The following is a 26,392-nucleotide window of genomic DNA, read 5'->3' as shown; positions in this document are numbered from 1 at the left end:
TTTGTTTTCCATAAAACGGGTCTAAAGATTGTGTGCTCATTAGAATCAAGTATGACCCTAAATCAGCATTACCATATCGCCATCGGCATTTCAAAATGACCACCTCGTGCTTTGAGCCTAGCTGCCATAGCTTCCTTCATGTGCTGCAATACGTGTGCTTAGGCAGTGCTTCCTTTGGCTTACGCTAGTGCACCATCTATCTTCCTGTTTCCTGCATTTGCTCTATCAGCATGGAAGTGCCGGCTGCAAAGACATGCGGAGTTCATCACGATGCCGCAATTTAAAAAAGAAGCGATCACGTGCACGAAGACGGATGGAAATCGGGCCACGATCACGGGCGTTCGGAGTTCCAGAAACTTGCATGCGGGACTGGCGCGAACAGGAGAGGCATTCTACATCGGCGGCTCCTACATATGGCGTGGCTGTGTGGCCCTTATATTGAAAGCAATCTTCAACAGAGACAAGAGTCTACGCATCTAGGCGCACCGAGCTGTGTTTCTCATTGCTTAGTTTGCGTCGAAGCGAGAGGGTGCACAAAGGTCAATTCCCTTGCTCCTGCTGCCGCACTTCCTCGCTCCAGTGTTTTGATAAAGAGTTTCTGCGGTCATTGAGTGAGACGTGTTCATGTTTGCTCGTGTGCACGTGACACCATGCTTGTTAATTGAGCTAATAAGCGAATGTGTAAAACTTTATATGGATGATAAAACTACTATCCTTACTTTTTGTATAGCTGTCCGCTAATTTGCTATCGTAATCGATGTTTCGCCTTTCAAACTGTGACTTTTTTATTTATCGCAACTTTAGGGCATTGGGAGCAAATCTTTGATTTTTTTCTAAATGAGAGAAAGTTGTATTTCTGTATGAAAGAATGAGGTGCGCGGTACTGCAAAGGACTTTTCTTATTTTAGGTCATGGCAAACAGGTGCGCGTTTCAATCAAGATTTTTTTCCCCTTTCTTTTTTGGTTGTGGAAAACGGGTGCACGTTACAATCAAGAGCGCATTATAATCGAGTAAACATGGTACCTTTCGCTGGATATTTGTCATCGCGGCCATGCGCCAGGCCATCATTGGAGCGGACTTCCTTTGGCACTACAACCTTGTCGTTGACTTGCAGCACAGCCGCATCTTGGACTCCGAAACGAGCTTAACTGCTCAAGGAGTTTCCTGTTGCGCTCCACCGCTTCGGCTTCTCCAGGAGCACATGGCCATTCTCAACCCTTGATCAGCCGTCCTTGCTGAGTTTCCGGACGTCTTTCCGACCCCTCTCCTTTCAGTCCTTGGTCGCTCACAGCATGACACATTATATTGTCAAGACTGGCCCTCCTGCGTTTGCTCGGACTCATTGCCTTGTGCTGGATCGTCTAGCTGCCACTAAAGAGGAGTTTGAACACATGCTTGACCTTGGCTTCATTCGTCCCTCCTCCAGTCCTTGGGCCTCGCCACTCCATATGGTGCCCAAGAAGACCGGTGACTGGTGCCCCTGCAGAGATTACCATGCTCTCAACAAGGCCACTGTCCCGGACCAATACCCAATACTCCACATTCAAGGTATTACGTCGGCACAGCTGCACCATTCTTAGCAAGGTCAACCTGGTGAAAGTCTACCACCAGGTTCCTGTAGAATTCTCAGATATTCCCTAGACCACCATTGTAACACCCTTTGGCCTGTTTGAAGATCTGCAAATGCCTTTCAGTTTTCGTAACATGGCCCAGACCTTTCAGTGTTTTGTTGACCAGGTATTGTGTGGCTTGACGTGCTGTGTTGCCTGTATTGATGACATCCTCATCTGCAGCACCACTGCCGAAGGTCACAAGCTCCATCTACGTCAAGTGCTCGCAAGACTCAGCGAGTTCAGTCTTGTTGTTAACAGTCCGAAGAGCAAGTTCGGCATTACGGACTTGAATTTCCTCGGCTGTCGCTTCGATGGACATTGCATTCGTCCACTCCCAACCTGCGTCACAGCCTTCTGCATGTTTCCTCGGCAATCCACCATCAGGCAATTGCACGAATTTCTCTGCCATGACATACCGCTGTTTTATTCCTTACTGCGCCAATATACTGCAGCCTCTCCATGACATTCTCTTGGGTCTCAAAACACTGAATACTCCTGTGGCCTGGAACGACACCACTGACCACATGTTTAGAGGCATCAAAGAAGCTGTTGCCTGCATAAAGCTCCTCGTCCACCCCCAAATGCGACACCCCCAACATCCTTCATGGTTGACGCATCGAACACCACTGTTGGCACAGTCTTGCAGCAGTTAGTTTCTGGTGCTTGGCAACCCATCGCCTTCTTTTCTAAGAAGCTTGCCCACCCTGAGTGCCACTACAGCACGTTCAGCTGAGAGCTGCTCGGCATCTATTTGGCTGTGAAGCACTTTCGACATTTTCTCGAGGGACGCTCCTTCCATATCCTTGCCAACCATAAACCACTGACTTCCACCCTAGTGTCCAGCAGCACCTCCTGCACTCCCCGCGAAATCAAACAGCTCGCCTATATTTCTGAATACACCAGAGACATTCGTCACGTCAGTGGAAAATCCAATGCCATTGCCGGCACAATTTCTCACTCCACCACCCATGCAACGGACCATGGCCGACCGGTCATCGACTTCATGGTCATGACTGCCAGCTGCTTTGCATGAGTAGTACCTCTCTGAAGATATCTTGCTTCCTCACTGCGACGTGGCCCTCATTTGTGATACGTCGACCGGACATCCTCATCCTAACGTTCCTTGCCCATATCGCCGGGCCATCTTTGATGCTCTTCATATTTTGGCTCATCCTGGCATTCGCGCAACACAGTGACTTGTCACTTCTCATTATGTTTGTCCCAGTGTCAGCGTAGACATTCGCCACTGGTCACGCGCCTGCCTAACCTGCCAACGGTCTTAAGTGCATCGCCACACTGCAACTCCTCTTGACACATTCCCGTCCCCAGACGTCCGCTTCAGCCATCTGAACGTCAAGATTGCTGGCCCCCTTCCTCCCTGCAAGAACTACCTCTACCTGTTAACCGGTATTGACAGATTCACCAGATGGCCTGAAGCGATGCCCCTCCTGGACATAACAGCAGAATTGATAGCTCGAGCACTCATCACACTATGGATTAGCCACTATGCTGTCTCTTCCGTCACTACGACTGACCATGGCCGCCAGTTTGACTCAACATTGTTCGCCACTCTGTCTCGGCTCCTCTGCATCAATCACACCAAGGCTACCCCTTACCACCCGATATCCAATAGGATCATTGAAAGTTTTCACTGCCACCTGAAGGCTTCACTCATAGCTTCGACTTTTCTGCCTTCCTTTCGTTATGCCTGGCGTCCTCACCGTTCTTCGCAGTGACTCTTCCGCCAGCACCGCTGAGCTTACGTTTGGTACCACTGTTCGAGTCCCTGGCAAATTCTTTTACGACTCACCCACTGTACCTGCTGACGTTTCCGACTATGGCTACAGTATGTAGCGCTATGCGTACTGTCATTCCTCCCCAACAACGACGTTCTTTCTGCCATATATACGTCAACCCTGGCCTTGAGAACCACATGCACTTCCTTGTGCGCCACAAAGCTGTGTGTCTTCCCTTACGGCCCCCGTATAACAGTCCATTCAGAGTACTCAACGTGAACCTAAATACTTTCTGTTGCTCATCAACAGATGGGAAGACACGGTCTCGGTCGGCCGTCTGAAGCCTGCCTACTTGGTCTCTGGCACTTCACGCACTTCTGCTGTCACATTCCCTCCCAAGCAGGCTAGTCCTACTCAACGCGTGCGTTTTTCACGACCACCATCCACTCTTAGCCATTCGCCTAGCTCACGGCTTCCTCACTAGAAGGGGGGCCCTGTAGCGCACTGCTACGCACACGGTGATCCGGTCACAAATGAAGAGGACGACACGCCCAGCACGCTGATGGCACGCGAGCAGTGGAATCGCTGGTTGCAAAATTGAATGCCAGTGGCACTTGCTCTCACTCCCGCCCACGGAGCAAGAAACATTTAGGAGTGGAAACTCCGCTGTTTGCGGCGACCAGAAAAGGTCACAAGCCCGCGGAGCCGTTATCGTGCTGGCAGCCTGGAAAGAAATTACCGCCGTTGAGAGCGCACCGGAGCGGCCTGCCCGGGCGGTGCATTTTTTTCTTTTTCTTTTTTTTTTTTCGCTGCGGCTTCTACGACGCACCGCTTGGGGCCGCCACTGTATACGGCCCCATCGGCGCATACAACAATTGTGACCTTATCTGGTCGCCCGCGCTCGCTCGCGCTGACGGGAGTTACACCTCCTAAATGTCTTACTCTGTGCTCCCGCCTGATTGAGTGGGCCCTGTTAAAATATAATTTGTGGACACCGGGCACAAGCATTTGTCTGATTTTTCTTCACCCACAAAGCTGTCATGAAAAGCGCCGGCAGTGGGGAGCAAATGCTTCGTCTGCCTCTCACTTAGATGCATCTCCAAAACTCAAGATTCCGCGACCTCTGTACGATGCCATGCCATCTCAGCTCACCCGCTCTTAGCACATGTGGCAAATTAGCTATCAAGCTGGGCATACAGGCTGCGTATGTGCTCAGCCACGCTGACAGCCATGCGCTGCCATGGCCGCGCTAGAAAAGGAGGTGCGTGTTGACCTGCCTCCCACTCCCCCTGGGTACAGCCTTGGCAGGGATTAGGTTTTAACGATAAACCACAGAGTCTATTCGCAGTCGCCCAGGTATAAAAAGTAGCCTGCTGTTGGTCAGGCTATATTTCCTGACTATGCGGCACAATCTGATCCCTCAAGAGCAGGCTTTCCACTGACCTGCATAGAAATGCGTAAGCATTTTTATGCTTACCCAACGACAAAGACCGTCCATCTGTCCCATCTGCATCTGCAGCGGCCAGCGAATGCGCCTTCATGCTGCCTCTTGCTTCAATAGAAAGTTTTAGTTTAGGGGATGCAAGCGGCTTACCTACGCAAGAACTAGGGGTCACAGTATTGCGCATGCACAGACCACTACATCTACTTACGTCCTTGGTTTGTTGGGGGTGGCCGAAAATATTGCTGCCCCTAAGAGGTCACATTACTCACGTGACTCTTGCGGTGTACGAGAACTTACGAGAAGCGAGACCAGCTGAGACCATCCCGCCACACAGACAGAGGTCTACGATAGATCAAGATAAAAAAGCTGGTTGCAGAGCACACTGGCATGCTGTCACCACAACGGCGGCAGGTCAAAATTTGCAGGAGGCCCTAAATAAACAAAACAGAGGCCACAACGGATTATGCTGCACGAGACGCCTAACTAAAGTTTACCAAACGTATGTTTGAATTGCTTCGGCTCGGCCTCAGTCGTAACACAGGCACGTAGATAATGTTATATATGTTGTCCCAAGCGTCAACAGACATTGTTTTCATATATGTTAACTGCTTTTAATAAAAATTGCTTAATGTACTTTACTTCATGTCAGGCACGTACCCAGGACTTACCTTCAAGGGGGGGGGGGGGGGGCAATGCACTGCAACTTTTTTATGCAAATGAGGGGGGTACCTTTACTAGTACAAATGTGAATAGTGCCCGCCATTTGCCATAAAGATGCCTAAACTTGCAAAAGAGAAATGAAATAAGCTGTATCTCACAGGTGGTACGCCTGTGAGATACACCACTTCCTAACTTGGCAAACAAGGAACCACATCGAATGGACTCGCGCAGGAAAGAGGCGTAGGAAGAACACTGCCAAAAACGAGTAAACAAATGAAAGTGCAAAATAACAATTTCTATCATCATCAGCAGCAGCAGCAGCCTATTTTATGACCACTGCAGGACGAAGGCCTCTCCCTACAGTAGATTTGTATAGTGGCATGCAACTTAAGAGACAGCAGTTGGCGACCAAGGCACACGGACTGCGCAGGGTTGTGTTACTCCGCCAGCCAATCACAGAAGCAAACAAAAGCGTCATGCATCCTTTTCAAAATGGCGTCGTACTTGATACCTCCGGAGCGTCTGCTGTTCTCGAAGAGCCTTTTCATCGACGGAAGCAATGAGGTGTGCAACAGACATGGACAAAGCGTATGAAGCCTGAGCATTTCATTCTTCAAAAGTCTACCCGCCGTGGTTGCTTAGTGGCTGTGGTGTTAGGCTGCTAAGCACGAGGTCGCAGGATCGAATCCCGGCCACGGCGGCCGCGTTTACATGGGGACGAAATGCAAAAACGCCCATCTAGTTAGGTTTAGGTGCATGTTAAAAAACCCCAAGTGGTCCTAATTTCTGGAGTTCCCCACTACGGCATGCCTCATTATAAGATCGTTGTTTTGGCACATAAAACTCTGTAATTAATTAAATCTTCAAAAGTCTGCGATACAATTCATTTCACTGCTGAGCATGTTTTACTCCTGAAATTTCACTGCCAACTGAAGTGAAACTTGACAATAAATAGTTGCAGTGAAGCAAGCATTTTATTTCACTTCAATAATAAATTAGGCTTTCGCCATTTCACTATAATAGGTGAGGAATAACATATAAAATTACGTCCCAGTAATAGAGAATTATAGAGAAATATATATTTGCAGAACAATCACAGTTCTTTTGGATCCCTCGTTTACTGCTCTACCAAGTGAAGTGCCAACACCGACTCGTATTGTTATTTGGGAAGTTGCGTAATGATGCGTGGCCGCCAGTCCCGTACAGCTGCGTAGGGTGCAGGACGCTACGGTTCTAGAAGCACTGCGCCCACCGCAGAAGGTTATAAAAAACATCTACATAAGCATAGCAAAGAAGTGGCTATGTCAGGCAGCTCGACTGGTAACTGTAGAAGTGTCATTCAGAATACACAGAATTGTTCTCCACTTCCGGTAGCATTTTCTCTACTTCCTTTTTAAATAAAAAGATGTTGATCCATAAATATTTTCATAATCAATAATTAAATTTGTTAATTTTCGTTTCTCCTTCCTGTTTGGCTGTTGCCTTGGCTTAATATCTCAACTCCTTGCATCTTTTGTTTCCAGTTGCCAGTTTTGCACAAAAAGTGCTGTACAATTAGGGAAAAACCAGACGAGGTAACGAGTGACAGTCATATTGCATATGGGCTTAAGGGTTATTGCAGGGTGTGATGATGGACGCTGTCTCGAATTGTTTTATTTTTCTCGTCATCTAACCCATATCGTGGCTATATGGTTCCAATGATCTGCCGGCATCACGGCAAGCCGCCACTGGAGAAAATAATGATTAGTGGCGTGGGTGGGGAGGGGAGAGGGGGCGTATGCCGCTGAATTTCTGGGGGGGGCAGCCCCCCTTGGGTACGTGTCTGCTTCATATGCTTGATTTCATATTTTAAAAAATGATAACGTAGCAACAATCAGACGGTGATGGTGCTGCGAGCGCATGCGATCTCTGTGTGGCTTGTGTTTGAGGCCGTGTTTCTGCTTGCGTACGCAAATGCAAATGCACCCAAGCCCTAGGGGCCCTAGCACCTTGCGTCCCCTAAACTAAAGCTCTCTAATGCCATTGAATCGGTGAGAACACAGCGCTCACAGAGCTCTCAGCACACGCCGCACCCTTCCCCTTTCACAGATTGCTTTCGAGATGCAGGTCCTCGCATCTCTCTTCGACGCTAAGTAAACAGTGAGAACACAGCATGCAAAGCTGTCAGTAGTCGGCACTCTGTGGGCATCTCAGATCTCTCGCAAGGTACAGTCCGCGTAGTCATGCCATACGCAGCCACCGCTGGAGTACGTTTGGTCACTGTTCATAATAGTTCAACGTGGATGGATAAGGCACTAAAGAGTGAGAACAGCTTATAATGAGGTTGAGGAGGAAATAACTTTATTCAAAAAAGAACAATAAAATGCATGCGAGACATAATAAACATCCTTAAGCATGCATCCACTTGAAGGGGTCCTCAGTCCAGGACTTCTGTAGCTTTCGCTGCCCCCCAAGGCTGCCACACCAGCTGCTGCTGGTCATGTGAGTCCAAGCTGAACAGCACGGCCTCTTACTGTTCGAGTGTAGGGTTGGACATGGGGGGAAGTGTCGGTATGCGGGAGCATTTCCATGTTGTGTGGTATAATAATACGCATGTCTCGCAGTGTGGGCACTTGCATGTGTACAGTGAGGGGTGTATGGCGCGGTAGAGGCTTAGTTGTAGGAAGGTGTTAGTTTGTTACTGTCTCCATTGGAACATCGTCAGCACACCTGATGCCACCACCTGCAGTACTTTGCTTGCCTCATCGATGCACCTTGAGCAGCTCTCCACACCAGTGCATGTCGCCGCGGTGCTGTCATTTGTACTGGCCTAGAGTTACATTACATGCTGCCAAAAGTAGCATATTTAGCAATCCTATACTGGCTGGATCAAATTTCATAACATTGATAATGTAATTGGGCTGTGTGGAGATCAGCAGGTGCCACAATGCACACTTAGACAACACTCAGAGGAGTTTCTCCTTGAATTTCTTTTCTTTATTATTTTTATTATTCTCAGAGAGTCAGTCAGGCATTTAAGATAGGTGTAGGTTGACATAAAAAGTGAAAGTTTACGTAAGCAGGTATAAGCGAAGCAAAATGCTGACGGATCCTGAAGTGTGGTACTCCAACTTTTAAATGATGATCTGATAACACACAAGCTTTGGCTTAACGGGATCGGTTTAATAGATGCACATGTCGAATAAAGAATCAGGACTTTTTTTATTGTGGCACATTTTATTACCTTGTAATGCTAGTAATTTTTTTAAAATGTGATTAAGAATTACTTCTGACTCTACTTTGAATATTACTTTGCTTATTTTTTACTCCTTGCTAATGAGGCTACACACTCGCCAACAAGGCCGCTCTGCAGTAAGCGTCTCTAAGCATACCCGTGTAGCAGCCTGCGAATGGCACTAGTGGCAGAGTGCAATCGCTCAAAGTGCACCTCAGTTTGTCCATGTGACAGGGGTATTACATGCAGCCTACACGTGAGCACGCATTTGTGATGTTCCTTACATGCGTATAACAAGCTGCTCTCGCATTCGGTGACACCATAGGTACGCCATCCCCTCAGGCACTGCGCAGCCCAAGGCCACAGTCGATGTGTGAGTGGCGCCACCTGACTGGAGCCACAGGAACACCAAGGACAGGTGTCCATGAACTTCCAGTAAGTGCTTTGCTTTCACACTGACTTGTCAACACTACAGAACCACCTTTGTTTTCACTACACATTTCACAATGTGTTTTGCCGCAACATATAAAAGAAAAACTACGCCACAGTACCGAAATTTAGAGCACAGCAAAAGACAATAGACAAAGAAAGGGACACGCAACACAATCGCTGTTTCCTTTCTTAGTCTACTGTTTTTCGCTCTGCTCCAAATTTCAATACTGTAATGCAGTACCAGCTAGCCCACCTACCCTTCCTATTGAAACTACACTTCTTATTTTGCATGCTGGTTTGTCAACAATTTAACACACCATTTATGAAACCGCTTATTACAGTCAGACATCGATATAATGAACACAGATATAAAAAATTATAATATTCAGAGAAAGTGGTTTGTGATACCCAAAGTATCGTAACATAGCTGACTTTGATTGATATTGCTCTGTTCAATATTACCTCAAAATTCAGATTTAAAGAGGTCCTGCAATGCTACTGAGCAAGCTTGCTAGGTAGTATTGATAGCAGCATCACAATGCTGCGATTTCATGCACTTCGTGAGACATACATGAAATCAATGAGTGGCACTGACCATTGGTCAAAAATGTGATGTGTGGTTTACGTTCACATGATATTGTTACGGGGATGTTGGGAGTGTAGAAAGACTGTATTTACAATATATATACAAGACGAGTCAGAATAGTTAAGATGGCTGACCAACAGCACACAGCAGCCAGCGTCTCGCGATCGTCTTCTTCCTCTCTCTTCTTTCATTCATCCATAACAGGACCCCCGGGTGGTGAAGCATTGGCACAGCGTATGGTAGGCGAAAAATTGCAAGCGAAGTATAGCTTCAGCCGCGAAACATGCACTTGAGGATGCATCAAACTGTAGCGGTTAAATCTCGTAATTTACGTCGTTAACTTGATGTAGGACTTCGTAAGGCCCTGTGTAGCGAGAGAGAAGCTTCTCGGACTACCCAAGCACCTGGTGCAAACTTAACATCATGATGGTGCTAGTCGTAACACTATTTTTGTATATGCTGCGAGGCTGATAATCGAGATCGGGCGACTTGACGTGCCATGTGAGGGCGATCAATGACTTCACGAGCGCACTGAGTTGCAACACGTGGCACAAAAGGGAGGATGATGTCAAACGGCAATGTGGGGTCACGACCATACAAAAGATAGAAGGGTAAACATGCTGCGGTGTTACATCAGGACGAGTTATAGGCGAACGTCATTTAGGCCAGCATGGCATCCCTGTCGTGGTGATCATTGGAGACTTACATTGACAGCATCTCTGTGATTGTTCGGTTGAGACATTCTATAAGATCGTTCGTTTGTGGGTGGTAAGTGGTGGACAGCTTGTGCTCAATGGCACAAGAGCGGAGGAGGTCGTCCACAACTCGAAACAAGAACGAGCGGCTGCAGTCTGTAAGTAACTGTCGAGGTGCACCGTGTTGGAGAATGACGTCGTGAAGGAAAAAATCGGCAACGTCTGTTGCGCAACTAGTCGGCAATGCCTTTGTTATCACGTATTAGTGTCACGTAATTAGTAGTTACAGCGATCCACTTATTACCTCTAGTTGTCATAGCAAAAGGATCAAGCAGGCCAAGGCCTACATAAAAGAACGGTTCAGAGGGAACTTCAATAGGATGGAGTCATCCAACAGGTGCCAGCGGAGGTTTCTTCCGGCGCTGACACAATTCGCAAGTTGTGACATAACCACATACAGAGCGGTAGAGACCTGGCCGGAAGAACCGGCATCGTATGTGGTCATATGTACGCAAAACTCCAAGGTGTCCCGCCGTCGATGCATCGTGAAGTTGTTCGAGAACGACGGATCGCTGATGACGAGGAAGGACAAAGAGCAACTAAGGGTCTTCAGGGTTGATATTGCCGCTGTAGAGGATGCCTTCATGCACCACGAACATGCAGCACATGCCATCGGTGCGACCAGATTGCACTCCGGTGATGATGGACTGTAAGGATGGGTCGCCCTGTTGTTCAGCGAATATGTCGGTCGTGTCAGTGAAAGCCATCACGCAGGTCACTGCATCATGTACAACAGGATCTTGAGAATCCACGGGGTGACGCGACAGGCAGTCAGCATCCTTGTGCAGATATCCAGACTTATAGTGACAACAAATGAAAATTCCTGGAGCTGCAAAGCCCAGCAACTAAGGCGTCCTGTGGGGTCCCGGAAGAAGACAGTCAGCAGAGGGCGTGGTGGTCTGTAACGACCGAAAACGTTACAGATATGGCCGAAACTTGATGACACAAATATAGCCGAAACTTGACGACAGCCCAAACTAAAGCCAAGCACTCCCGCTCGGTGATGGAATAATTTCTCTCGGCAGGTGACAGCAGTCGGCTGGCGTAAGCGATCACGCACTTGGTACCATTCTGTTGTTGGGCGAGCACAGCGCCGATGCCATAGCCGCTTGCGTCAGTGGACTTCGGTTGGTGCAGATGGATCAAAGTGGGCAGGTATGGGAGGGGTGGTCAGAAACCCGATGAGAGAGGCGAACACGTGAGCCTTCTCCTGGCCCCATGAGAGTGGCATTTTCTTCTTTAGAAGATCTGTCAAAGGCCGAGCACCGTCGGCAACGTTTTGGACGAAACGGTGAAAAGTAACACAGGCCGACGAAGCAGCGCTCGTCAGAAGCAGACCGTGGCACAGGGAAACTGCGCAAGGCATGAACTTTTTCTGGATCTGGTTGGGCAACAGATGCATCAACGTGGTGTCCCAACACGCTAATCTGACCGTGCCCGAATTGACACTTTGTGGAGTTCAGTTGGAGGCCGGCTTTTCGGAAGACCGCAAGAATGGCAGCGAGTCGGGTAAGGTGGCAGCGAAACGGGGGAGAAAAAACAATAACGTCATCAAGGTAACAAAAACAGGTGGTCCATTTATAGCCTCGCAAAAGAGAGTCCATCATATGTTCAAATGTCGCAGGAGCATTGCATAGGCCAAAGGGCATGACTTTGAACTGATATAAGCCATCCTGCATGATGAAGGCCGCCTTCTAGTGGTCCATCAACTCAAATCTGCCAGTAGCCGGTTTGAAGATCGATGGACGACAGATATTTAGCTCCGTGCAAGCAGTCCCAGGCGTCATCAATGTGTAGTGGTGGGTAGACGTCTTTTCGCATGATTTTGTTTAAGTGGCGATAATCGATGCAAAAACACCAGGTACCATCTTTCTTTTTCACAAGGATGACAGGCGAAGCCCATGGGCTGGCTGATGGCTCGATGACCCCTTTGCTGAGCATTTTGTCCACTTCTGATTGCATAACTCGTTGTTCAGCATGCAATACCTGATAGGGAAGCCGACAAATAAGATTCGTGTCTCCAGTGTTTATACGATGGAGAACAACAGATGTTTGGTCTAAAAGCCTGTTGCCGACATCAATGATGTCACTGTACGATTCAAGCAGGAGACGTATGTCCGTGGCCTGTGCAGAGGTGAGGTCAGGTGCAATCATTTTCTTGAAGTCATCCGTTAAAGAACCAGAGCTGTGAGCTGCAAATGGCATTAATAAGCCACTCTCGGCATTCAGACTCTCAATGTCAAATTCGGAACCACTAGAAACGCTGGCCAAGAACATGCCAGCCGGAATCACTTGAGGGCACAGGCTGAAATTGAGAAGCAGAAGAACGATGTCGTTATTAGTAACCGTGACCAAAGTATGCGGAACAGCGAACAGCGAAAGCATGTCGATGATGGGGCGTCAGGTGACAGACGCATATCGTGAAGTGAGCACAAGGGCACTGGGGTGGTGCTTGGAGCATCAGCAAGTTGAGACAGTTGTAACTGAAGAACGCCGGTCCCGCAGTCGATGTGAGCAGAATGGGTGGATAGAAAGTCCAATCCAAGGATAATGCTGTGAGGGCAGTTATCGATCTCAGCAAAGAGAACAGAAGTATGGTGGCCGGCTATACTTAAAAGCGCAGTGCACATTTCAAGAACAACCAGTATGTTGCCGTCGGCCACACGAAGCAGTCAAGCAGCTGCTGGGGTGACGACCTTCTTTAAACATCTACGTAGACTAGCACTCATCACAGTTACGTGGGCTCCAGTGTCGAAGAGTACTTGGACAGGTATGCTGTGTATTTTAACGTCAACTACACTTCTCCTTATGGGCACAGACAGAGGATTTGCTGCAATAGTAGGCAATGCAGCACCACCTCCAAGGGCTGCATTTCTTAGTTTTTCTATGAAAATTAGGTTGTTCCTAATGGCCCATTAGTTTTCAGAAAGGGTGTGGCCAAAAGCCATAGGGGATGAAAGGCGATGCGGCTGCGGCGAACGGGAAGATGGGCGACGTGTTTGTGATGAACGAGACTGGTGTCTGCACGGCGATGGTGAGTGACTGTATCACGTGTTCCTATCAGAGTTGTCAGCACTGTTAGACTCGGCGGCGGGTGAAGCATTGCGGGTATTTCCATCAAAATGGCTCAGGTTGGTCGGCGTGCAAGGTGTTGAGGGCCACGAGTTGCGACAGTATCGGGCAACATGACCAATGCGGCGACAGGTAAAACATGTCAACTGGTCGTCCCAGTTCTCCACTCAGTCGGGTTGTGATAACGCGGAGAGAAGCGTCAAGGTGGAGCGAAAATAGTAGAAGGGCGTTCGTTAGCTCTGGGATTGGCGACAGCACATACAGAATGCAAACCAATATTTTCAAGTTCCTGGCGAACAATGGCTTGTACGAGGGGAACTGAAAATGTGGTAGCATCAGGGCTACATGAACAGAAAGCTGCAGGCACCACCGCATCCAGTTCACATCGAACGATTTGAACCATGTCCTCTGATGGCGACGCATGCTGCTGTGCGCGTTGATCTTCACGCGTTGACATTGGGGCAGTATTGGGAAGTCTGGCGAATAGTTGCAAGATGCGTCGACTTTTGGCCTGCTCGAATTGTCGGCACTCTTTGATGATAGCATCAACTGTAGAGCAGCTTTTGCACATGAGCAGATTCAAGGCGTCGTCAGCAATGCCCTTAAGCACATGCCCGACCTTCTCAGCTTCTGTCATGTCGTGATCGGCTTTACGACAAAGTGTCAGCACGTCCTGGATGTACAAGACATAGGACTGCGTGGGGGATTGGGCACGGGAGGCCAGTTCCTGCTTTGCGGCAATTTTACAGCTGGCTGGTTTGCCAAACAACTCTGTCAGCTTCTCTTTGCATTGGTCCCAGCTGGTTAGCTTCTCTTCATGGTTTTCTTACCACACCTTTGCTGTGCCTCTTAGGTAGAACAACAGGTTAGCTAGCATAAGTGTAAGGTCCCAGCTGTTGATTCCACTCACGCGTTTGTACATGGCCACCCACTCTTCAACGTCGGTGCCATCGGTCCTGCCGAGAGTTCCAGGATCCTTGGGTTGCACAAAAACCACCGAAGGTGACAGTGACGTAGCTAGCGACGGTGACATTGGAGGCGGCAACGACGTTGATCCCGCTTGCTCACCGTCATTCATGGTGCAGATGGTGATGCAACGTCCACTGCAGAGCTCTGTTTCCAGTCGTGGTACCCCACACTTTCACCAACATGTTTGGGGATGTTGAAAGTGTAGAAAGACTGTATTTACAATATATATACAAGATGAGTCTGAGTAGTTAAGATGGCTGACCAACAACAACATGCAGCAGCCAGCGCCTCGCGATCGTCTTCTTCCTCTCTCTTCTTTCATCCTTCCATAGCAATAGTACAGTGAAAAAAAAAACTGCAGCACTATGTTTTACAACCATTTTAAGTTTTACCCGACTATGACACAGCCATGGGCGCGAAATGCGAAGATTGTGGGTTCAGTTCCCACCTGCGGCGAGTTGTTTTTTCATCCACTTTAATTTCCATTAATTTATTGTTTCTTTATTTTCATTTATTAAGCACAAGTAAATTCCCCTATGTTCTTGGTGTCAGTGTTTGTTGGCTTCTTACAATATGAATAATAAAAATCGGGCCCCTCGGTTGACCCCTTTTCTTCTCATTGAGCCATGGGTGAGGTATCGCAACCATGGGAACTGCTTATCAACATGCCGAGCACATTGCATGCCTTGCGGAAGCTGCTGTAGCCGTAGAAGTAATGCTATGACCTCCAACGTGTGACAGTGAGGTAAAAATGCCATCAGTAGGCATGGCAACTATGGCATGCCAGCTTCCCTTACATAAAGCAATGCTCTGTGACTATTGAGCACCACACTATGATGTCACGAAAGCTTTAGTTGATGGTTACTCTAATTTTGCTTGCATTTTGAAGCTTCTCCAACCAATAATTTGGGTTTGTGTGCATTAATTAGCACTATAAATTTCTGCTGTTGGTGCTGCAATATTTATTCATTTATTTAAAGATACCTTACAGGCCCCTGGGGGGAGAGTATACTCAAAGATTATAACATACAATAATTAGAATATATATGTGAACACACATACAAAAAATACAAGGTAAGAAATGCGCTAACATACAGTAAATGTGCTGTTGCAATTGTACAATGGTCAAACTGAATGCTTTTGAATGTGACAGGTCATTGACGTAGTAGTTCTGCGGAAATCCGCAAGGTGGAGAGAAGTAATGAATAAAGGGAAAATCAGACATCCACCTGTTCGTAGCAATTGCTACGAAGGAAACCCATACGGGTTCCTTGAAAGAAAAGCCTCACAGTTGAAGAAAAATTCGTCCTGGTTCGGGACCTTTCCATACCCATACTGGTTCCTTTCGAGGAACCCGTATGCGTTTCCTTTGTAGCAATTGCTATGAACAGGTGGATGTCTGATTTTCCCTTTATTAATGACAGGTCATCGAACAAGAAAATTTCACACAGTAAAATATAATCAATAGAATTGCAGAGCAAGTGGGACATAATTAGGCTATAACAAAACAATATGTAACGGATAATTACACATTAATATAACGAGAAAGGCAATGACAAAAATAATACATTAGGTTACATACAGTTCCAAAAATGCGTTGTTAGAAGAAGCCACAAATTTTCTTCGCCACTCTCATAAGCTATGGCTTTAGGAAGGTCGTTCCGAAGGCACTGGGCTCTTGGAAGAGTGGAGTAGTTAAACGAATTAGCCTCTCTGTAGAGGAATGATGATAACAGGGCACGATGATCATGCAAGGGCTGTATTGCCAGGTCATGTTTAAGTTGTGTTATGCTTTTGCTGTAGTCATAACAACGTGAAATAAGATGTGCAGCCCTATTCTGAAAGATTCAAGTTTTTCTATCAAATATTTTTGATGTGGAGACCAGACGGATGCAGCGCATTCACGCTGAGGTCAAACAAATTTATTTATTGAACATACCTTACAGGCCCCTTGGCAGGGCATTGAGTAAGGGGGGTAATAAAAAGTACAAAGTAACTTGTCAGTGTACAAACGTACGGCTCAAATTTGCGATTTAAACAAAGGAGAGGAATCGATGATAATGTGTTATGACGGCAAATACAAGATTGGGCGGGAAAAAGGATAACACAAAGAGGAAAAAAAATATATTGGCTGGCATTATACATATGGCAAAACTGCACAAAAGAACTATAAAGTATACTGATTACAATGACAACAGTAACAAGAAAAGAAACTACAACCAAAGATAGACTGACAAATATGCGGAATCTAGGTGCATGAACAGTTGGCAGGGTTTAAAAGATGCACAATGATAGGGCATGATAAAAACGCAGGAACTAATGGTGTGCACAGTAAGAACATTTATCAATATAAGAAATGTAGTCCGGCAGAAAGTGGGATACTGAAAAAAAAAAAAAAAGAAGACGTGCAGTGGTACAAAAAATGACGGATGTCTTTGGTCTTAAAGCTGTCAAAATAACAAATAAATAAATACATGGGTGGTATCCAGAACATGGCACCGGAAGTAAAACAAAATTGGAAAAACTAGTGGCAAGTTTTTATTGCGAAAAGAAAGAGTACAGGAGTTGATGGAAATTATCGTGGTCTGGTTCGGATGCGATGTTGTCTGGAAGACCATTCCACAAACATATGGCGCGAGGAAGAGCAGATGAGTTGAATGTGTGAGTTGACCCATATAATCGCATGAAACTTCAAGGCTAAACCCCATGTGCGCGATTTTGTGCGCGACAGCGACGGCTTCGAGTGACGTATCGGGCCGTCGCGTGAACAGATCGCTCGGTCTTGTCGTGCGATCGCTCGGTTCTGCTAATCTAGTTCATCGCTCGTCGTCTGGAAGTGCTATGAGCGACTAGCCAATAGCGCGGAACGAGCACGGAACAAGCAAACGATTGAATTTTTATAAGGATAAGAACCTACTGCAAGGCTTTCAGAAATATTTTATGCTGCTTTTTACACTAAAACACATCAACTTAAGTTAATAAAGCACGCGTCACGCTAGTTTCGGCGCCTATATTGCTGCCCTCATACCGGCAACACTGGGGAGACGTCGCTCGAAGTCATCGCTCGCATGGGGTACAACTTGTAGGTGACGAGCGAATGCAACAGCCATCTCCATCGCGTCGCTTGTCGCTGTCGTGTGCAAGATCGCTTGCATGGGGTTTATACTTAAGTGATTATGCAACCGGCGCGATGTGATAGAAGGAGCATCAAGGTGAAGTGGGAATGGTCTGTTGCTGTATGTGTATTTGTAGAAAAAGGCATAAAAGGGCAATGTCACGACGAGAACTAAGGGGTTCAAGTAAAAGATTGAGCTTAAGTTGCGTTATGCTGTTATGGTTGTCATAATTGCATGAAATGAAATGGGCAGCCCTATTCTGAACCGCTTCAAGCATGTTAATTAAATAATTTTGGTAGGGGGACCAGATAGATACAGCGAATTCAAGCTGTGGGCGAACGAAGGTCTGATAAGCTAGATGACGAACATGAGTGGGACAGCTATGCAAATTTCGACGTAAATATCCTAAAGATTTTGAAGCTTTTGCACATATAGTGGTAATATGGTGAGACCAGGAGAGGTTGGGTGTGAAATGAATACCAAGGTGCTTATAAGATGATGCCTGTGACAGTTAGTAATTGTTAATGGTGTAGCAGTAGTTGGAAATGTTTTGCTTGCGTGTGAAGGAGATTATTTTGCATTTTTCTGTATTCAGAGACATAAGCCATTTTTTGCGCCAGTTGTTAATGCAGTAAAGGTCGTTTTGCAGCATTAAGTGGTCATCGGCACAGGTTATTGGACGATACTATATGATGCAATCGTCAGCAAAGATTCGCATGCAGGAAGAAATGTTTTCTGGCAAGTCGTTTATGTAGATTAAAAGCAATAGGGGGCCGAGGACGCACCCCTGTGGTACTCCTGAAGTTACGTGAGAAAGGGAGGATTGGAAATTGTTAATAACCGTGAACTGCTGGCGGAGTGAAAGGAAGTTACGGAGCCAAGATAAGGTTAGTGAGTCTAATCGAAGGGCAGATAATTTAGAAATCAGACGGCAATGGGCGACGCGATCAAAGGCTTTTGAGAAATCAAGAAAAATACAGTCAGTCTGGAGGTTATTGTTCATGTTGCAATGTAGTTCTGTACTTAATTCTAGTAGCTGGGTTTCGCAAGAGAAACCTTTCCTGAATCCGTGTTGGTTGTTAAAAAGAAATTGTTAGACTCTAAGTGTCGGTAAACATGAGAAGCGGTTATGTGTTCAAGAAGTTTGCAGCAGATGCAAGTTAAAGAAATTGGATGGTAGCTTTCGGGAGTATGTTTATCACCGGCTTTAAACACAGGCACTACTTTACCGATTTTTCAATTGGAGGGAAGTTCACCTGTCGCTAAAGATTGCCTGAAAAGGTGGTATAAAATGTTAGCAGAAATGGAGGCAGTGTTCTTAAGAATTTTAGAGTTAATATTGTCAATTCCGGCTGAAGTGGATAATTTAAGGTTTTTAATTAGAAGTATTATGCCCTCTGCAGTTATTTCGATCGGTTCGGGATACAAGTTTCCAAAACTTCTTAGAGTTAGATTTCAGAAGGAAAGGTAAATCACTAGAAAAATATTTGTTTAGCAGATTCTACTGTGGAACAGTAAGTTATCATAAAATCTTTGTATGCCTTCTACGCGGAAGGCGTGCTATGTCGTTTAGCTGTGCGGTATAAACGTTTCTTTTTGTTTCTAAGCTGCTGGAGGGATTTTGTAAACCAGGGGTTTGATTTATCATTTTTGACTGTTATTAGCAGGACGTACTGATTTGCAAGCGCACACAATTAGTCTCGGTAAAGTACCCAGTTGTCTTCGATGGGACGACTGACGAAGGATGGTAGGAATGTGTCAGTGTAGAAGGTTTAGAGTTCGGCGTTAATTTTGCTGTAGTTGGCTTTACTGTAATCGCGAATTTTTTTGCTGTTGGTGCCAGAGAATGGTGGCAGAATGTTAAGGGAAACTTGAAATAGTTTGTGATCACTAAAACCATCCATGTGTAGTACGGCACCTACTGTTTCAGGAGTCGTCGTAAGGATTAGGTCGGGGATATTTGAACCGCGTGTGGGTTGTTTCACTATTTGAAACAAGTTAAAATCTAAAGTTAGGTAGATAAATTCTGTGGACATGCGGCAGGGGGAACACAACTGGTTCCAGTCTATTGTAGGAAAATTAAAGTCGCCGAAAATGTAAATGGTATTGGTGCAACATATCTTGATAGCCTCAGTGATGCTACTGTGCAGTTTGTTCACAAATGAATGGCTACAGTCAGGAGGTCGGTAACAATTGCCGATGAGCAGAGTGGAAAACTTGGTTTTGCAGGCTACCCAGATAATTTCTATGTTAGAGTGTGCATTGATTACGTATGATTGTAGAGTATTTTTTATTGCAAGAAGAACACCTCCGCCTCGCCTATTTGTACGGTAATTTCGGTATATGTGAAAATTGTTACGATCAGGAAGAAATTCGCTATCGGTGATGTCAGGGTATAGCCGCGTTTCGGTAAGGGCAAGTATGTCGCAGTCACTGTTGTCAAGGGAAGAACAGACCAAATCGCGTTTCGGTAGTAGGCTGCGAATATTACAAGATGATATCGACAATGAGCAAATGGCTTGATGTGACTCGGCTTTATTCAGATCTTGCATGCACATGTTAAACTATAGCTATCTGCTAGCTAGAACAACTGAGTCAGTGTTGATATCATATATGTAGGTGTTTTTGTTAATATGCAGACTGTTGACTGATACTTTGAAAGGCTTGTTTTGGGTTTTGGCAAAGCCCACCAATTTTCGCCTTGCTTGTCGTGTCGCTGGAGCAAAATCTTCGCTGATGGAAAATGTCGTTCCTTTTAATTTTCGTGCCGAAGACAAAATCTGACAAATGTTAGGTAAGCTAGTTTACGAATGTCTTTAGTAAAATTATGTAACGTGTGTCCTATGTACCCTAATGATCTAAAGGAATTGGCACATATGTATACAGTCAAACCCAGCTATATCGAACTCTTAAAAAAAAACGCCTATCAGTTCGATATAGAGCATAATTTGATATAAGCCTGCTAAAGAATTGGATGTCATAAAAGCACATACAATTTATAAAATCACTTTATTAATGAAACAGCTTAGTTTCGCATGAAACAGCCCTGTAGTTTCTCCTGCTCGGGCACTTTCGCTGCCTGCGACGCATGCACTTTTTCAGATTGTCGAAGGAGTTGGAGCAGCTGAGGCCGCAACCTTCCACATTCACGTAGAAGCACTGGGCTAGTGCGAGTGCACCAATCACCTCGGAGGACATGGGCAAAGGACCATCTTTGCTTTCCTCATTGTGCCCACTTTCACTCGTGCTCGGTACGATGTCAGCAATGTGGTCTTTGTTTTCACACTCTCCTGTGGTCACGACACCATCATCTGCACTCACAAATTCGTCGATCCTTGATTTGTCAATGGCTTCCAAAAATTCTGACAGCTCGGTCCAAATTTCGGCAGCATCAGCAGCAGCTTCGTCGCACTCATCAGAATTTACAGTCATCACCGGGCACGCGAAAGCCAGCACGTCTGAAACAATTTCGGATGAACCACCTGTACATGGCTGCGCATATGGATTGGGCACTACAGGCACCTGGTCGCAAGTTTGTCCACTTTAGCCCTAATCTCCCCTTTATTCTTCCAAGATCGTGCTAAGAGTGCTCCTCGAAATCTTGCACACTGCGAGGCATCTGACTTCTCATCGCGTTTGACCCGGTTTATGATTTCGAGCTTCACGGCAAAAGGCGAATTCTGCCGCTTCATCACGGCAACAGTGCGGGACAAGGCCCACAAGGCGCGAACACAATGAACCAAAGCAGCGAGACAACTCACACTTGCGCCATCTTGCACAACGAGGGCACAAGAGCCTCTGATTGGCTGTCTGAGCAAGCGCTGCGGGTGGGCTAGGAAAATTTTTTTTCAGCGGGTGTCGACGGCTCGCTTGACGCAGCGAGGTCACGGTAGGGAGGGCGGTTTGATGGAGCCGCACCACCGGGTTTCCCCGCCACCACGAGGGAAAGCCAACTTCTGGGGGCACTTTTCCTTTGCTTGACGTTCTATATATTGGGAGTCACTGCTATTTTTGTTTGATGTAAGCGTCACTTTTGCTGCATATACTTATTGTAACTATACCGTGTTCAGAAATTGTTCGATATAAAGAATAATTCGATGTAAACGGGTTCGATATAGTCGGGTTCAGCTGTACTAAGAAAAGGCCTAGAGAGCAAGAATAGTAGCTTTAAAAAAAGTGTTGCAGGCCGCTTTGAGGCACGGAAAGCTTAACACATAGCCTTTGGGAGCATTCTTGATATGCTAGAGCAAGTTTTCAGTTATGAAAACAATTACTAATTATTTCATTGCTTTACTAAAGTTTTAACTCAAATAACATTACATTCTTGTTTTATTTGTTCAAGTGTATGTTTCATGACCCGAAGTAAAGATAAACATGCTCTAATTTTTCTTTATGTGGACTGTCTCCCCTGCCCCTCTAAAAAAAAACAAAAACAAAAGAGAACAAAAACAAAAGAGAACAAAAACACATTTCCCAACAGGGTGCGCCCTTTTCATCAAGGATGGCTTATCAAGGATGACTTTTCAAAGCGAGATCGGAATGGCTTAAAACACGCATTTATAATGCAAGATATTAGAAGGAAGAAGAAGCGTGTGCTTGCTCCGGTAAAGCTCGGGAAACGATGGAGCATGTTTTATTGGAATGTGAAGACGTCTGCCCAGCGGTCGATTTAGGCACCACTGGCCTCCTTGAAGCCCTTGGGTTCAGTGAGAGCAGTGGAAAAGTAAACATTTCCGCAATAGAGATGAGTAAGAGGTGATTGGGAGATTGGTGGAAGAAAAGTAGGGACACAACAAAAAAACGGAGACATACAAAAGCAAAGCTTGCAATAGGGGATAAGAAAATTTGGTAGTGGGAGTTCATAGGGTTTTTTTTTCTTGTTTTCTTTTTTAACCTAGGTAGGACATTAGGCAGTATAATAGCAAAAGCTTGGTCGTGCAACCCACTGCCCCGTTCCAATGGGGACGCTCGTAACATACATCCATCCATCCATGGTGTCTCAGACGCCATCCTTGTATCAAATCAAGATATCATATCTCGACATCTGAGATTTTGTGGCGAATGGATTGGATATTCCAGGACTCCGTGGTGGCGACAAAATCATAAGTTATTTGTGCATGCTTTGAGCTTGCTTCAATTTTTGACTTGCTGATCTTTTTAGCCTTTAAATAAGGATTCGCTGTTTTTTTTTTTTATTCTTTTTCGTGTTTCGTGTATATTTGGTTTTGCAGTATAGTCAGAGCGTCTTTTTGCGCCACGTGTTTCAGCACGTGCAACCGGGTGAGACGTTAAGTCTTTGTAGCCTTTAAATAGTAGCTTGCAAGTGGCAAGACTAATAGCTATTAGTGGTTTTCCTGTGTGTGCTTTGGTATCAGGAATATTGCTTTGGTAGGAAAGTGAGAGCGTGGCTGCATGGTTGAACGAGTGCGAAAACGTGTCACATTTTAAGTCTGTGCAGCATTGATTGCTTTTAAAACATTGGTGAGAATTACATTGCAGCATTTTAAGGATTTAGATCATGTGCGTATCGGTTCTTGCTAGAAGGCACGTGCTCTGCATTATTGTAGTATTATAGTACAGTAAAACCTCGTTAATTCGAAGTCATCGGGACCGCAAAGAAATCTTCGAATAAAGTGGGTTTTTAAATTAACCGAACACAGAAGAAAATGCAACGCAGGCAAAAAATTTCGCTTCAGGAATGCATTACCTTTATTCGGCGATCTTTGGACTACTTAAAGTAATCAGAGATGCTGGTTTGCCGTGTCCTGTAGTTCGAGGCTCCAAGGGAGCCTCAAACCAAATTCTCCAAGCATTGGAGAATTTACACCGTGGCAAAAACTGTGAATAACGTTCAACAATCCAATAACTTCACCCAAGAGCGAGTGCTCGAGAGGGCTCGTTAGCGTCGTCGTCGTCATCGCTGTCATCACACATAGTCGCATCAGCAGTAGCTTCACTCTCCAAGTCTGAGTAGCTTGTTTGTTGATAATTTTCAAAGTTCAGATACACGGCAAAGCCGACTACCGGATTCGCTATCCTCTGCGCAGAGTGCATTGATGTAGTCGCAATACTCGGCCCCTTCTTCACCAAGTTCACATGAATAGTCAGCATCAGTGTCGATGGTGCTTTCCTTTGGGAAGCCAGCATGTTCAAAACACCGCACACTCAAAGTGGGTATCACTTGCTTCTATGCACACACAATAAGACATATGGCCCCGAGGAGGTCGATGCCTGCATGCGCTTGAGCAGGTGGTGGCGGTAAAGCTTCCTCGTGTGGTGAATGACACCTTGGTCTATTGGCTGTGAGATCAACGTGGTGTTCAGAGGAAGAAATACCATCCTGATAGCTTTCAGGTGTGGGATGTCACCATACACCAGGCAATTATCAGCAATGAAGAGTACATTCCTGCTTGTGGCCGCGAACTTGCGGTCAAGCTGCCGAACGTAGCCTTCAAATATTGCGCCTGTGACCCAGGCTTTCTTGTTATGCCGGTAGATAAGCTCATCCCTTGACGACAGCCGTGCATTATTAAAGCAGCGAGGCCTTCCCACTCTTTCCAACTACAAGTAGCGGCAGCTTGTGTTTACAGAACATAGTCGTGCCGAACAGAACATCAATTCTTTCCTTGCTCTGCTTTCGACCCTTGACCATGGTGTCCTTCGATGCAAACGTTTTTGTGGGCAGCATATTGTAAAAAAGGGCTGCCTTGTCAAGGTTGTACACATCGTCTGCACCACACTCGCTAAGCAACGGGTATGTTTCTTCCAGTCGTCGACAACTCTCTCATTTGTGCTGCCGCTCTTGCCGCAGACGGCTACGAAGGTCAAATTATTGCACTCCTTAAAATGGCTGAACCATCCATTGCTACACTTGAACTCTTCGTGCCCGAGTTGTAGAGCCAAGTTGTTGGCCTTCTCCCACGGTATCGTTCAATTAACAGCAAGGTGGGCTGCATTTGCTTTCTGCAGCCAGCGAAGTAAAGCTGATTCCACATCTTGGTACGTGGGAGCTCATACTCACAACCGCTATGAAGAATATGTCTTGCTGTAGGCCTCCAGTACGTTCGACTTGTTCTTCAACATTGTGGACAATGTCGAGAAGGGCACGCTGTGCCTTTCAGCCAAGTTGGTCTTGGAACACGTGTTCTTACCCGCTTCTTGGATCAAGCAGAACTTCTGCAGCAGGGTTAAAGTCTTATACTTTGGCATCTTCGCTCACAGACACTTCTTCACAGTTAAGAAAAAAAAAAGAACACCAAGCTAGCTGCAACACCCCTAACCACCGCACACAAAGAAACGGTGCAGATCGGGCAGACACGTCGCTGCAGGTGCGGAGAGAGAATGGGTGAACGGCAGCCAGGAGTCGCGTCGGCAACGAGGAGCGTGCGGAGTCGGGGACAAGAGCACGTGTCAAAAACCAGTACGCCCGCTGCGTAGCAGCGAAGCACGTCTCCTCTGCAGGCACGCGTTTCGGTGGTACACGGGACGCACCGTGGACTGATTTTTTTTGCTAGCAGGACTACGGGTTGGGCGCTTTGTCTATAAATAATCACAATTGCTATGTGCCGTCACCTCGCAGCTTGTAACGGCCGTCGTTTCGTCGGGTTTGCGGTGAAAAAAACCTGGAGAGGCAAAGCAGAAGAGTGGGTCTAAAAATTAATCTGCAGAAAACTAAAGTAATGCTTAACAGTCTCGGGAGAGAACAGCAATTTACAATAGGCAGCGAGGCACTGGAAGTCGTAAGGGAATACATCTACTTAGGGTAGGTAGTGACGGCGGATCCGGATCATGAGACGGAAATAATCGGAAGAATAAGAATGGGCTGGGGTGCGTTTGGCAGGCATTCCCAAATCATGAACAGCAGGTTGCCATTATCCCTCAAGAGAAAAGTATATAATAGCTGTGTCTTACCAGTACTCACCTACGGGGCAGAAACCTGGAGGCTTACTAAAAGGGTTCTACTCAAATTGAGGACGACACAATGAGCTATGGAAAGAAGAATGATAGGTGTAACGTTAAGGGATAAGAAAAGAGCAGATTGGGTGAGGGAACAAACGCGAGTTAATGACATCTTAGTTGAAATCAAGAAAAAGAAATGGGCATGGGCAGGACATGTAATGAGGAGGGAAGATAACCGATGGTCATTAAGGGTTACGGACTGGATCCCAAGGGAAGGGAAGCGTAGCAGGGGGCGGCAGAAAGTTAGGTGGGCGGATGAGATTAAGAAGTTTGCGGGGACGGCATGGCCACAATTAGTACATGACCGGGGTTGTTGGAGAAGTATGGGAGAGGCCTTTGCCCTGCAGTGGGCGTAACCAGGCTGATGATGATGATGGGGATCGGGAATTGCCGGATAGCACCCCAAATCTTCTAATTAACCGGGTTGGCCTAGGCTGCCGGTTCGAATTATCCGGTCAAACTTACATTGGAAAATACGGGATCGCAGAAAACATTAGAATTATCCGGAATTTTGAATTAACCACATTCAAATTAGGGAGGTTTTACTGTAATACACTATTTGCATTAGAAAAAGCCATGCAATGCGTGGCAAGAAAGCCGGGAAAGCATGCAGTGTGCGGGACGGTCCCTCAAGGCAGACGAGGGGACGGATGAGAATGGAGAGCAAATCGAGTCAATAGGCACACACTGTGATGTCGATGCTAGGCTGAGGAAAATGGATGCTTTCCAAGATGAACTTGTCAAACAAGTCGAAGAGCTCAAAAATGAGCTAAATATGGAGCGTGACGCATGGAAGATAGTGGAAAAAGGACTTCAAGCAGCCGAGGAAAAGCTG

General features: G+C 46.2%; 1 protein-coding gene across 1 annotated transcript in view; it reads left to right on the top strand.

Annotated features, from left to right (window-relative positions):
* The window catches only part of Git (ARF GTPase-activating protein GIT1), a 258,810-nt gene that overhangs the window by 212,922 nt on the left and 19,496 nt on the right, over positions 1-26,392 (top strand). Inside the window, exon 14 of the mRNA XM_075686917.1 lies at positions 8,994-9,103. Within this exon, the coding sequence (XP_075543032.1) occupies positions 8,994-9,103 (110 nt within the window). The remainder of the gene's footprint in view (positions 1-8,993; positions 9,104-26,392) is intronic.

Source organism: Dermacentor variabilis, chromosome 3 (assembly GCF_050947875.1).
Source record: "Dermacentor variabilis isolate Ectoservices chromosome 3, ASM5094787v1, whole genome shotgun sequence".
NCBI lineage: Eukaryota > Metazoa > Arthropoda > Arachnida > Ixodida > Ixodidae > Dermacentor > Dermacentor variabilis.
The sequence above is the reverse complement of the archived record's forward strand: the minus strand, read 5'-3'. Positions and strand labels throughout refer to the sequence as shown.